The sequence below is a fragment of the Anser anser genome, assembly GCF_964211835.1.
Source record: "Anser anser genome assembly, chromosome: 1".
In the NCBI taxonomy this organism is placed as follows: Eukaryota; Metazoa; Chordata; class Aves; order Anseriformes; family Anatidae; genus Anser; species Anser anser.
Genome location: NC_139720.1, coordinates 39168942 through 39183276, shown reverse-complemented (window position 1 = coordinate 39183276; position 14335 = coordinate 39168942). Strand labels below are relative to the sequence as shown.

The 14335-nt window shown below is 40.2% G+C and overlaps 1 protein-coding gene across 1 annotated transcript in view; it reads left to right on the top strand.

The window, feature by feature from the left end:
- Positions 1 to 14335, top strand: part of PTPRR (protein tyrosine phosphatase receptor type R) — a 144348-nt gene that overhangs the window by 8031 nt on the left and 121982 nt on the right. Inside the window, exon 2 of the mRNA XM_083815138.1 lies at positions 2426 to 2730. Coding sequence (XP_083671264.1) covers positions 2426 to 2730 — 305 coding nt within the window. The remainder of the gene's footprint in view (positions 1 to 2425; positions 2731 to 14335) is intronic.

Below are 14335 nucleotides of genomic sequence, written 5' to 3'. Positions count from 1 at the left end.
TGTGCTGTCAGCTGGTAAAAATACATTTGTCTGAGTGCAGAGGGTACGTTGTGTAAATAGACTAGTTAATTGCTCATTTCTACAGAATGGGTCACTACCAAATTGTATTTTGCTGTCCATCTTGAAAATCTGTGGTGATGGATCATGTATTGAATCTGCTGCAGCGAGCTGTGTTACTGCCGTGATTTTAGCATTGCAAAGGAAGAGAGTCTGTCAGGATTTAGTCAGAAATGGTGATACTGCTATTAAAAATAAGATTTGTGAGCAGATGAGCTTTTGGGGGAATTCCTTAAACTCTTGGCTTATCAAAAATAAGACAACTATTCTTTTTTTTCTGGATTCAGACAGGATTAACTCTGAAGTTTTACTTGGAATTTACTTTAATATTATTCAGTGACAAATTTGGACTAGTAATTATATTTTCTGCTTCTTTCAGTAAAAATAAATGAAATAAAAGGGGAACTTGGAATATTAAAGTGAGGAGGAAATCCAATGTAAAAAATTCCTGGGGAAACACAGTGCTTTTTATTCCCTCAGAAACAAAGAAGTAGGAGTGAAGGAAACAATGAGGAACCACAGACACAAAGTGTGTTTGTAGTTAATATGCTCGGCTTTGGAATATGAGTTGCTTGTGATGGAGACATGAAAAGAAAGCCAGTGAAGAGGGGACTGTGAGAAGTGCTGAAGTTCCCTTGTTTTTACTTTGCCCTTCACATAACTCTACAAATTGCTAGGTTAAGACCAGCCCTCAGGATTTTATCAATGAAGCCAGCCCCCAGAAATCTGAATGAGATCCCAGAAAGCTTAAAAAGCTCTGAAATTCAGCTATCCCTAAGACCATACTCTGCAATTTCTCATTTTTTTCTGCTCTCAGTGATCTTTGCAATTAAACTTGGCAATGTGTCCTCAGTGGTCATCTAGAAATTGGCTTTTTTTTTTTTTTTTTCCATTTAAAAGCATAGCCTTGGGTTTAGCATTGTACTTTATACTGGGAGGATCTTTAAGCGTACTGCAGAATGCCTGAGTCTGTGTTCTGTCTTCCTATTGATTTTCTGCTCATGTGTGGTATGAATTGCCTCACTGCCTACTGACATGGACCCACTTTTGGCAGTGAACGCAGATCCCAGTGATGCATAGCAATACTATAGCACAGACAAGATATTGGCGTTGATTTTCCTAACTGAAATTTCATAAGGAAATTAGGTCAACAGAATGTAATTACCTACACTGAAATCTCCTAAGGGCACCGGGTAGAGCTGTGCAAATGGCTGATTATTTTGATTTGCTTATAGAAGCAAAAAAAAAAACAGAGGCAAAAATCAGTCTGAACAGAACAAAATGATTTCTTGTTCAACCTGAAGGGAAAAATGTAGTTGGTTTGGAGCTGTTCTTCACAGCTCATTATGAGAATTAAAATAATGTGTTTTGTTTTTTTTTTCCTAGCTGAAAACCAGTGCACAAATTCACCATTCCCATTAACTCCAGCAGGTTCTGAAAAAGAAATCCCAAGCTGAGCAGAGCGAGCTCTCAGGGTTCACTTCTCTTAGAACACAAAGTCCCTTTTGTACCACAGCGTGTTTCTTAGAGCACTCATCCAGGAGGTGACTAATTCAGCTTCAGTTACTTTTTATCTATAAAGGAGATGATCTGTGCCTATTTTTCTGCTCAGAGGGACAGCCTGTCTCCCAGACGAGCAGCTCAATTGGGCTGTTGTGGCTGTTTATTTCTGGTTCCTTTTAGAAAGGCATCATTAGGAAGTACTTTGACTATCAGAAATAAACTTATTTTTCATCTCATGGCAGCAGCATGGAAGGTTTGGAGTGCGACAGCCCCCTTCTATTACAAACATGGAGAGGTGATAGAGGTGGATGTATATATACTCTGTATGCTGTTGCCTAATGGTGGGGTGGTAAATTGTGGTTATGGAGTCAAGTATCTGAGTTTTACCTTTTCTCTCTTTCTTACGCGTTTAAGTCTGATTTCTTGACCTGGTTCTTGGCCTTTTTTCCTCAATTCCCATATATTAAAGATGATCATTACAATTCTCATTTTTTGTTATTACTAGGTGATTAAATACATCAGAAAGTGGACTGCATATGTTTTGATAATGAAGTCAATACCAGTACAGAAGTTGGACTTGGCTCAGCACGTATATCATTTTTGAAATGTAACCGTGACTAGAAGTAGAAAACATTTGAAAAAGCACTGTAAAAACGAATTTAAGAATTTAATACACTTAACATACTTAGTAGACTCTCTGTGGTGTTGCTAAGCTATTGCTATAGAAATTGCATTCAAGGGAATTCTTGTATTCCACAAATAACCTTTCCAAATCTTGTAGAACCCAAAGATCTCATCAAATTTCTAGAATCATCTACAGAATATCCAAGAGAGACATTCTAAACTTATTCTTTTCTTTCTGCAGGCTGCTTTTCTGGAGACAATGACCACTTTTTGGCAATTCATCAGCGAAAGAGTGGAAAACCTGTGTTTATTTATCACCATGTGCAGAGTGTGGAGAAAAGTCTGGATACAGACAGTTATAAGAATTCCAAACAAAATTTCCATTCTTCTTCCCACACCAAAATAAACAAGCTGCACCCTGCAATAATTGTTAAATCAACCTTCCCCAGACCTGCCTATGACCCGTCCCTCAATCTGTTAGCTATGGCTGGTCAAGATTTAGAAGTGGAAAATCTTCCCATTCCTGCAACAAATGTGATTGTTGTGGTAAGTGCCTTTTTCTGGTTTCTGGAGCTGTTTTGTGAATAAATATGCTTACAGATAAATATAGACACAGATTTTAAAGTGGGGTATCCAAAGCTCATATTCTTCTGCCTGGCTGATCATGTAAATCTAAATAGTGACCACACATCTTGAAGCTCTTCACTTTAGTAGAACTTGCATTCGTATAGCCTTTCCGTGATCAACAAGCAATCTGATGAACCAGTGCAGAATATAGCTTCTCTGTAGGCAAAGGACATACCTTTGCCTCAAATGCCTTTAATCCTCTTGTCTTGATTAATATTTGCACTGCTGGGTGGGTTTTAAACTTACTCTGCATAGGGCACAAGAAAATACATTTCAGTGAACAATTCTGCAGAGGCAGGGAGATTTTAAAAGTCTGATGCAAAGGGTTCATTCACTTCTATTTCTGTAACAAATCCACCATTATGCTTACGTAGCTGTTTGAAAGCAAGTCTGTTTCTTGAAAAAAATTAAGAATTATGTTTTTGTTGGTGTAAGCCATGTGTATTCCTGCTGGGAGATACGGTCCGGGACCCTCTTCATTCAGTAACCTGTGTGATCTTTCCCATTCTCAGCAAGGTGATGGCAGCCCTCCTTCTTACAGTCGACAGCACATCAGTGGAGCCATACACTGATGCCACCCTGCTGCATCTTCACCCTTCATGCCAGGGGAGCAGGACAATGTCAGTAGAGTTGTCCCCTGTGGGGTGTGCAGCGCAGTCTGCGTATTTTCTGCACGGACACTGCTCTGCCTCACCCCGGTGCATGGTGAGCCCTGCCTGATGATGCAGAATTGGGTTTATCCTTCTTTCTGGAGGGAAGAACAACCATTCGTAACGGCTCACTCACCCATTAGAGTTAACTAATAAAGATTAAATTGAAACAATGTGACTAATTACAATCAGCAGCTATTTGCCTAATTCTGTAAATTGCTTTGTACAAAAGATGCTAGATTAAAAAAGAATGGCCTTTGCAAACAAGGATAGAAGACAGAGTGTACAGCGCTGGGAGATGTTAGCACTTGAAGTGTTTCACAATCGATAGTTTCTCTTACTGCTGGTACCTCTGGAGATCTGCCCTTGTGAAGGCACTGAGTAGCTGTCTGCATGCCACCGAGGTTAGTGGAGTGCAGTAAGGGCTCGTTTTAAGAGTTAAAAAATAGAGATCTAGCCTCAAAAAGCTGTGTTCTGGGCATGTTTGCATTCCCTGTGAGCAAAGCCTCCTAATTTGAGATTTGATGGCTGATGTAATTAGCAGTCTAGGTTCAGTTCTATGGAGGCATGCTACTGCAGTCCGTTTCAGAGCAAAATAAGGGACTGACAGCCTTGCTTCACAGGGACATATCAACCGTCCACACAGTCCCCATGCTGAATGGTACTGGTCTGGAGGAGGAAATGTCAAACAAGCTGAATACATTTATGCCCTGTGCTTGCTGCAGCCATTAGGGCCAGCACGAAAGCCTGGCCAGCACAAAAGTGCCTGCTCTTTTCTCCCACAGCAAGCATTTCACCTCCCGTGAAGATGAAAGCTCTCTGTTAGTGCAAGGAGTTCAGAATATGCACGAGCTCTTATTTTTTCATTAATGGTGGTGTTACCTGAGAACTATTATTTTAGCAGAGCCTTGCATGCATTTGGAGATCCACAGTGCTCAACTGTGAATGGAATAATCTTGCAAAATATTCTGGGGCTACTCTGATGTTAGCTGACTGGCTCTGTGACTGCATTAAAACTTAAGTGAGGCAGATTTTCAACTGGAGTCACATAAAAAAAGATCTATTAAATCTACATTAAGTTCTCATTAAGTGACCTCGGTCTGAAGCTTTGCTACTGCATTTGCAGGATGGAGCTGCTGCTCTGAAACCTTCTGTTCTGGCTGGGAACCATATGTGCTTTGAGGGGGGGCATAACAGCGTGAGCTAATCACGACATGAAAGCTGCTTGTTGCTCGGGATGTTCAGTTATCTCTCGGTGTGTTGAAGGACAGGGATTTTAGTTTGGTTTTAATGTCATCCCTTCAGAAAAAGCCTTTTGGGAAGCATATATTTTAAAGCAGAAGCGCAGGGAGACTTGGGCAACTCAGTGGAGTAATCCCACAATAAAAAATTTCGAAGTTGTTTTCCTCTAAAGGGCATCTGTCCCACAGCAGGGTGCTTGCCATCATCCAAGCACAGCCCGGCTTCTTCCAGGTCTCTGCACTTGGATGCTTGGTTTCTCCCTGTTTCTCCCTCATGAATTTCATGTTAAGTAGATTGCAATCTTAATGTCATTGCCAAGGGAGTCTGTTTTGTTTTGAATGCATGTATGTCATTCCCTCTTTGTTTTGAACTAGCACTTGCCGCTTGTTGCTGCTTTTTGGTTTTTATTATATAGGGCAAGTGGCAACATTTGTTGTTTTGCCCTGGCTGACCCTTTTTGTTCCAGCCTGTAGCAATGTTGTTGGTTGCTCAACTTGAAAGGGCAATTGCTGGTGTTAATGCTTCCTGTAATCCAGTTACATGACTAGTGCACACTGTGATTTAGAACGAAAGCCTGAAAGGGGGGTTATTTTTTAAAATAAATAAACGCTGTTGCAGCTCTGCAGAGGGGAGGAAACTGAATTCAATCTAATTTCAGTGACTTGAGGTCCATTTTCTTCATGATGGAGGTGGAAAGGTAGGGCAAATAGATGCCTAATGTAGAACGATTACAAGGTTACATTTCGTGCTAAGGACTCTGCCATCTGACAAGCAAAACATTGCCAATGCACAGAAGAGTGCTGTGAAGCCAAGAATTCTGCAGGTATTGTGTCAAAAAATGGTGTTTTGTGGCTCTACCAATAAAAAATACATGTTAAGAAGTAATATTACTGAACCTGGGGAAATTGTACTGCTTGTTTGCCAAAGGGAGAAAGGCGAGGGTTTTATTTTCTGGCAGTATGTTTTCTGTACCTGAAGGCTTTCTGTCACATTACCTCCCTTCAGTGCTTAAATCTCATTGAAGGAAGTAAGGACAATCCAGAGATCTTAGAAGCATTTTGACTGTTTTATCAATGTTTTTGTGCTTAGCCATGCATTTTGTTTAGCTGTCATTCAAAAGGACATGAGACCACTCATCTAAAAACTGCTTGGTTAATATATGGAATTACCTACTTTTCTGGTAACACTTAAGATTTTCTGTTTGTTTGGATTTGTTTGGGAACCCAGAAACCATGCATGCATCAAACATATTAGAGAGTTAGCAGGGAAATGAACAAATTCTCCAAACAGGCCTCTGTTTATTCTAGGTCTTCTCAATACTGAATAAGAGCACCAGCAAGGTCAAGGCAGTACACAGAGAGCATAAATCCTATGTTGATAAGCCCTTATTAAAAGTGCTGCTGCCTAACATACTTTAAACAAACAAACAAACAAGCAAACATACATACATACGTATATATATGTAGTTAGGGCTGAACTTGAGAAAAAAGCAGAAGGACTCGTAGTAAAGGTTACAGCTCAGGCTGGACCTGAAGTATCACCTCATGGAAGTGCTAAAGCATCAGCACTTGCAACCTGATATGGTTTGGTCTGTCCAAAGTCTCTCTCAGACACACAAGCGTGTTGTGCTAACATTGGGCCAAGCTTCTCAGATGCTTTTTTCACTCATATACTATAAAGTGTTTCAGAAATGTAAAGCTAATCAACTTGCTCACTATATCATTTTTCCCTTTCACCTCCCACTACTACTATGCACCTTCTTATATAAATATGAAAATCTGTGTCTCTATTTTTGTTGCTTATGGAGTTGACAGCGCTGTACCGTAACCTAAAATTCAGTGCATCTCCTCAGTTTCATTTGGCTTGCATGTGTGTTACTGCACTGAGCTGATTTAAGTGGAGTTTCTCTCAGCTAATATCCGTGGGATGTAAGATGCACAGACAGCCACACAGAGCTTCTCTTTGCATTGCCATGGCTTTTTGTGTAAGGCTGAATTCCTCAGAGCTGCAGCTCTGCCATACCATTACAACTGTTTTGTCATTAACGTTTGACCCTTCTACCTTCAAGCAAGCTGAAAACAAGGAAGCGTTTCAGGTGCTAGTGCTCCGAGGTAGGATTCAGAGGAAGAGTAAGGCACGTGAATGTATGTAGCTATAAGTAGATGCCCACGTGTGAGCGAGGTATTCAAGCTTCAGTATAAGCAGTGGAGATCTAGCCTATTTGTAGCCTAACGAGCTGTCTAGCACTATTCTAAACAATTTCTGCATGATTAGGGAGTTAATATAGGTCAGGGTCCACATCCAGTAGTCAAACTGGATGTGATCTTCGTGTTCTGGAGGCTAGTACTGACGTGGGCCATTTCCACATCACTTTTCTTACTGCCAGAGAACAGTGCCAGATGCATGTAAACTACCAATACAACATAGCCTTGATGTCTACTTCAGGGTGAGCCGAGTATCTTCTCTCCCTAGGCCCAAATGGCTGTACTGACAAGATTTCTGTTGGTGATAGCGGGTGTATAAGCACGTGCTGCACACTGACTACTTGCATATTTATATGTATCATATATTCATGCATGCACACTGGGGGTTGGAACTAGGTGATCTTTAAGGTCCCTTCCAGCCCAAGCCATTCTGTGATTTAGTACTGTCTTAGTCTGCAGGTGATCCCAGGTTAAACAACAGTTTTTATACCAAGATAATGTGAAAATCCTTTCTGAATCGAGGCACAGTTCAAGTAGGTGAGCTGCTTCTAGGATTTTGGGCAGCTGAAAACTATGAACCTGTGAAACCACAGCAGAGCTGCTTTTACATTTATGTCACCTTCATCCCACAAGTATGGCTCCTCTCTAAGTTTGCCCATGATACATACTTAGAGAAGGTGCAGCTCTTGTTTGCTTACTGACATGGCCTTACACATACAAGTTTATTCCTCCATTAGTTCCCCATTTCCTGATGCATCAGATTTAATTTTTTGTGTCAAAGCCCAGGACCTCAGCTACCTTATTTGTTCCTATGTTTTATTTCATTATTCCCACCACTTTTTCCTGACAGAAATGTTCTAATCCTTTGTACTTTCTGACAAGCCATGGCTTCCACATAGAATGTCCCATCCAAGTTCCTCTAGTGAAAAACAGGATGTCCTTCTCTCTTGTCCTTCATACGTCCACCCAAGACTTGCTTTTGATATGGGACTTGCTTCTTTCTTTTGAAGACTGGTCAAACAAAGGGAACCCGGCCACAAAGCATACTTCTTAACACTGAAATTACCTCTACTGACTGGTTTGTTGGAATGCCACAAGAACTGTAGGAAGAGAACCTGGTAAAAAAAAAAAAAAAAAATGTGGGGTCCTTCAGTCCTTCTGGTCGTGTTCAGCCCCAAAATATTTTCCTTATAGGTACATTTTTGTGGAGACATTTAATAGAGGTGTTTTTGTTGTTGTTGTTGTTGTTGTTGTTGTTTTTTGTCTTCATACAAATGGAACAGTGTGGAATTTGCTTTTTGCTTTTCTTTAAACAGAAAATACACATTTCTTCTCATTGAGATTTTGGTAATGTAAGGTCCCCTCTTTTTCAAGGCTGCGTCACAGAGTATTGGCTACTGGTTTCCATAGGTTTTACCATTTCAGTGAGACCTGAGAATATGCTCCAATAATGTTTGTTCACTGATAGCTGTTCCAGTTTTCCCCAGCTCTCCGCTCCACTGACTGAATGTTTCTCCATAGTCTCACCGCTCTTTTCCCTGATATTGAACACCTTATTTTGATATAAGACCAAGTCTCTACTTTTTTTTTTGTTGTTGTTCTCTATGTCAGAAACTCTTCTGGCTTTCAAATTCTGTGCAGCCTCTGTTGGCACAGCATCTGTCCAGCTAATACAGAGCTGGACAATCTGCATCTCTGAGCTCAGTTGTTCCTGGAGTGGGTTCAGTGAGGCCATGGTAAACAGTCTGCAAATTTACATTTTAATGTGTCTGACTGATGAAAATGCATGGAAGTCTGTGAGAAACTTTGACGGCTGAGTGATCCATTAGACCAGAAATTTAGGACTGTTTTTAGGAGACCACAAACCAAAAGTAATTCTTAATCTGGGGGGCTTGGGACACAGGAGAGGAGAGACATGGATGATGGCTGGGGGATGTTCTTTCTATGGAACAGAGTTTCTAAAAGCAAGTGTTGCTCATGAACTGTCTGCCTCCCATCACGTGTTGTATGACATGTTATGTTGTGTGACCAGCTAACTACAGTTAGTTTGGAAGTTATTCAAAATGTTCAAATTTTATCTTCCTATTACATCCACTCTGGTAATGTCCTTATTTTCACTGGGATAGATGTAGATGTGTACTCTCCTTCAGTAAAAGTACCCTAAGGGCACTCCCTCTGTAGGCCTTGTGAAGAGGTGGTCAAAACACTTTTGAAATTATAATAAGTTACAAAATGGAGCAAGACTGAGGCATAAACATGCTATCAGTCAGGAGAATAAGTAGTCCATAAACTGGCAGGTCAACCAGTGCTGGGGCAAACAGCCAAGCTGACCGTCTATGAGATGCAACAAAAAATCAGAAGACCCTTTTTGCCACTGAGCATCTGAGGCCTGTTATTGCCAGCCTAAGAGAGGGATTGGTATTAGGCTGGGCAGAGGAGACTTAATACAAGATTGTAGCTCTGTAGTAACTTCTCAAAGGAGCCTTCTGAGGAGTAGGATCTCCAGATCCAATGGGGTATCAAATGGTCCCTCTCTGTTTCCAGGTCATGTATTTGTCTGATGCTTGAATCAACAGAGGACAAGTGCTGTGCTGATCGATGGTGAAGTTTTTAAGATCTTAATATAATTACAGCGCTGAATTGCTAACAAGTTCTAAATGTTAGTCACACATTACAACAGTGGGCACTATCAGTCAGTACCCTTGTTGCGTCCCTTTACATTTTACATCATGACCAGATCTTTACAGCATTCTGCTTCTAAACTCAAGTCCACCTTCTAATTAAAGACTGATGCTCATCGTTACCTTAGTCCTTTCTTAAGTAATTACATTGCGTGCAACATAACTGCAGCAAGCCTTACAAACAGACCTAGTCGCCTGCAGCTCTGTCATTCTGGATTTTGTTTGCACAAAGAAATCTAGAGAGTCTGCATTAGTTGGCCTCATTTGCTTTCTGCTTCCTTCTGTGCACTTCAGCAGGGATAATTGCATGCTGAACCATTATCATGGTATTGTGTTTGCTGTCAGTCTTCGTGGAAAACAGGAAAGATTGCATTAGGTTGTAACATGCACTCAGACCTCCTTAAGGCTTTTTTTTTTGTCGTCTGACTAGCAAAAAGTTAATAGTATGTTAGTGGAATATTTAGTAACCCAGTGCTTTAGTTGATTAGCTTACTGCTGGCAACTTTGGAGTTATTTTCTGTATCATGCAGTGGGATGCTAAACTTGAACAAAAGCTAGTAATATTTTTCCTAAATTACCCAGTTCCTCTTTGATTACAAAGTTTTCCTTTTCCATCATTTTTTCAGTGAAGATGTGTCTTGAAGTCATTTAGTGTTCATGAGCTGCACAGTTTAAATGAAAACTGGATTTCAGAAGCAGGCATGTCATTGCTTTCAAACTAAAGGTTAAATTTTCATTGGCAGTTAATGTTGTAAAGTTCATCTGTAAGAAAAAGATAAGGTGAGTATCAACTGTTCCATGCTTCTTTCAGCTGCATGTTCCCTTTAATTGGCCAGTCCCAGCTATAAAGTAGATACTTGTGTGTAGGAGAAAGGAATGTTTTTCCTTTTTTCCATTTTTTTTTCTCCAGGAAAAGCTTTTTTAATTGATAAAACACTTTTTGGCAAAACAGAGATTCTCCATGACATTGGATTGCATTCAGCAACAGTTGCCGCCAAATCAAAGATCTTCATTTTTACTTAAGCATTTTCAAGATGTCTCAAAAATGCAGGGGAACTTAGATGTGACAGAAAGGCTGTATACCCAACTGTGGGAGACCTGGCTCGAAGCCTTGCCCTAAAGGAGGCAGAAGAGAAAACTAAACTTGAGTCTTTCTCATTTCACGTGATTTAGTCACTGAGCAAAGGGGTACTGATAGCCCATGTCTCATACTCACATTTGTTTGACCCAACAGACATTGTTCAGTCAACTGAAAATTCAAAGTAGCGTTAATCTTAGGCTGGTCCAGTACAAATTTCTTGTATGTGTTTTGATTTGGTCCTTGAAATAGAGGAAAAAAAATAAAACAGCCCCCTGCTGCCTCCTTATTACATGGCCCCATTTATTTGGCCATGCTGTGCTGATTTCCAGGAGAAAGACACAAAATGTTAGAGTGAAGTGGATTTTCCATCCCTGCCCTTTGCTTGTCTCCTTTATGACAATGCACAAGCTACATTTTGGGTGTTGCAGCCTTTCAGCTTCTCGGCTGCTCTTGCTCCCCTTCCTGGTTGGAGCTGCACTGACTCCATTCCCCCGTAACAGTACAGACAGGGTTGCATTTCAGCAGTTCGATCTATGTTCTGTTTTCCTTTTATAATGAGCTGAATCCTGTTACTGTCTAAATATGGCTGAGGAGGGGGATGAGTTTACTGGCATGCACAGTTCCAGGTGCCATCACTGGAATCGTGGGTGTGTGACATCCAATGTCATAAATGAACAAAATGACCCACCATGAGACGCACCCATAAATAAATATTTTGACAACTCCCCACAATAAATCTATGCATTGCATTGATAGTGTTCAGGAATAAAGACTGAAGAAGCATACTTTTTTTTTTACTTTTTTTTTTTTAATTTTATTTCTGCTAGAGCCCTCAGAGAACTATATTTGTGGAAAGCCAAGTTCCTCTACAATAACATTTAAAAGACAGATAAAGGGCACTCAGATAAAAAGACATCAAGACAGCATGTGTTTCATTATCAGTCAATGTTTTGTTGGATCTGGCAGTTCAGCCTCTGGAATAATCTTTCCAGTTCTCCACTTCTGACATCATTGTTAGGGAAAGTGACAGCTTCTCAAAAGCTCCTCAATAGGTGGTTCATAGTGTGTTTTTTGTGTGCAACCCCTTAAATGTTAAGCCTTTTAAAAACAGCTTTTGAAAAAGAAAAATAACATATTTTTATATAACTACATTAATATATGATATTTTTAAAACATGATGACTTATTGAATCAGAGAAACAGTGTTAGGAAGCAGAAAGTGATCTTTGGAACACACTCTTTACAAAGCCTCATAGGTCAAGTATTACTGCACTTCAGCATCTCTTTGACCAAAAATAAATATTGAATTCATAAATGAAGTGCACAGGCTGGGAGGGTATTGGAATTTGAAAATGATCACCGAGCTGTCAACTGAACAGTGGTTTTTCAGTCCCCTTGGTATTGAAACAGTTCGTGGAAAGGGGAAGAACCCAGGGAGGTAAGCAAAGAGGTACAAAGTCTTTGTTGTTGTTGCTAAAAGCATTCAAGTAATGTTTTGCTGTCCTTCCTTTGAAGGTCAGTCATGACTGATAATCTGGGATGGAGCTAATTCTTATTTGGCTCTGCACCACAGTAAACTGGTGGAAAATACTTCAAGTGGATGTAGTGCGAATGAGTCCAGAGGTGGGCCACAAAGATGCTCAGAGGGCTGGAGCACCTCTCCTATGAAGACAGGCTGAGGGAGCTGGGGTCGTTCAGCCTGGAGGAGAGGAGAAGGCTCTGGGGAGACCTTACAGCAGCTTTCCTGTACCTAAAGGGGGCCTGCAGGAGAGCTGGGTGGGGACTTCGTCAGGGAGTGTAGTGACAGGACAAGGGGGAATGGCTTTGAAGTAAAAAAGGGTGGATTTAGATTAGACATTAGGAAGAAATTCTTCCCTCAGAGGGCAGTGAGGCCCTGGCACAGGCTGCCCAGAGAAGCTGTGGATGCCCCATCCCTGGAGGTGCTCAAGGCCAGGCTGGATGGGGCTTTGGGCAGTCTGGTCTGGTGGGAGGTGTCCCTGCCCATGGCAGGGGGGTGGAGCTGGGTGGGCTTTAAGGTCCCTTCCAACCCAAACCATTCTGTGATTCCGATTCTCTGAATACATGCTAGAAGCATTGTGAAAAGCGTTGTGGGTATGCATCAAGGCTGCTAATATAATATCGATGAATAGTGTAGGAAAGTGTTTGCCAGCTTATATCTATGTTTATTTAAATATGAATTTCAGACTTTATTAGCTGTTGGAGAATAAAAGTGGAATGTCTGCTTCATACAGATTTGGCTGGGGATACGCATTCTCTTTGGGAATCGTCATTGTGTAATAAACTGCAACATAGAAATCAATGACAATATAGTCAGGATTTTTACGTTTATAATATGCTAAAGTCAATTTGGCTTGATTTACACAATGTCATTAAATGAGTTTAATTTGGTTTTTTTTTGCCCCTTTTCCTGTTGGTGGCCTTACAATAAGAGGTTATATTTTTGCTGTTACTGATTATACTAGAAACATTGTTGGTGTTTTTTGAAAACACACTGAAAGAAATAAGGATCGCTTTGGTTATAATCCTGTGCTGGTCTGGCAACATTTATCTCTTTCTGCACTGTTTAGCCAAATTGTTGCTGATACGCTTTCTTCAAGCAACACATAATATATTGCCTAATTAAGAACAGAGCTCTTGAGGCTAATACTTACAAATAAATATGATATTTTAATTTCATAGTTTCATTTCAGGTACTGTACCATGCAGTTTTATCGAAGTACCTTATTCTGAGCTGACAGGTCATTAAAACAAACGTTTTGGGCTAGGAAGATAAATACTGCTCTTTTCTTTTAAAGTCTTTGCATTTGTTGGGCAAAATAAAGCTAAAACACTATAGAAATGATACTCCTTGCCTAAATGTGATGATGATGAAGAAGAAAACAGAAATCCTCAAATCCCTCTCATAGGCTTTCTCTGGAAAGGTGTAGCACAATGCTCTGCCTAGTTAGCCACAATGGAAGTATATACAGGCAATAGAAATTTACCTGAAAATTAAAAATACTCACTCCCTTTCGTCCACTTTTTGTGTTTATGCTATAACTACACTGGTTAAAGACCTCTCCCCTTTGTCCATTGCCTACTAAGACAGAAGCTGAAGGATTTCTAGGTTGACCCTGGTAGGAATACTCTGTTAAAGGATGGCTGGGCAGGGGGGAGGGAATTAGCTATGAGAATGCCTTTTTGACACACTTTATACATACTTTAGTGGTTGCAGCAAGGGATTATTGACTGGAACTGGAATAACAAGGAAACATTAACTGTGAATTTAAAAGACTAAACACACTGTGAAATAGCAAGAAAGATATTGAATGTTGATCAGGAAAAAAAAAGTCGACAACTGCCTGCTTCAGAAATAGGTAATAGGACAATAATTAAATAGATGCTTTGAAATCCATACACTAAATCAAAAATTCAATTGTAGCTTTAATTTTTAAATGTGCTTCCTAAGAAACTCCTGAAAATGGATATAACCTTTAATGAAATAACTGTAATGTGAAGCTTTCAGTAATGAATGAATTAGAAAACCATATGGATACATTAAGTGGAATAATAAATGTACCATACACAAAAGTAGGACATTCATAAATCATTTATGATGTCCTTTCTAATCAGTTCTTGGCTCTTGGAGTCTTAATTGAAAGCCAGG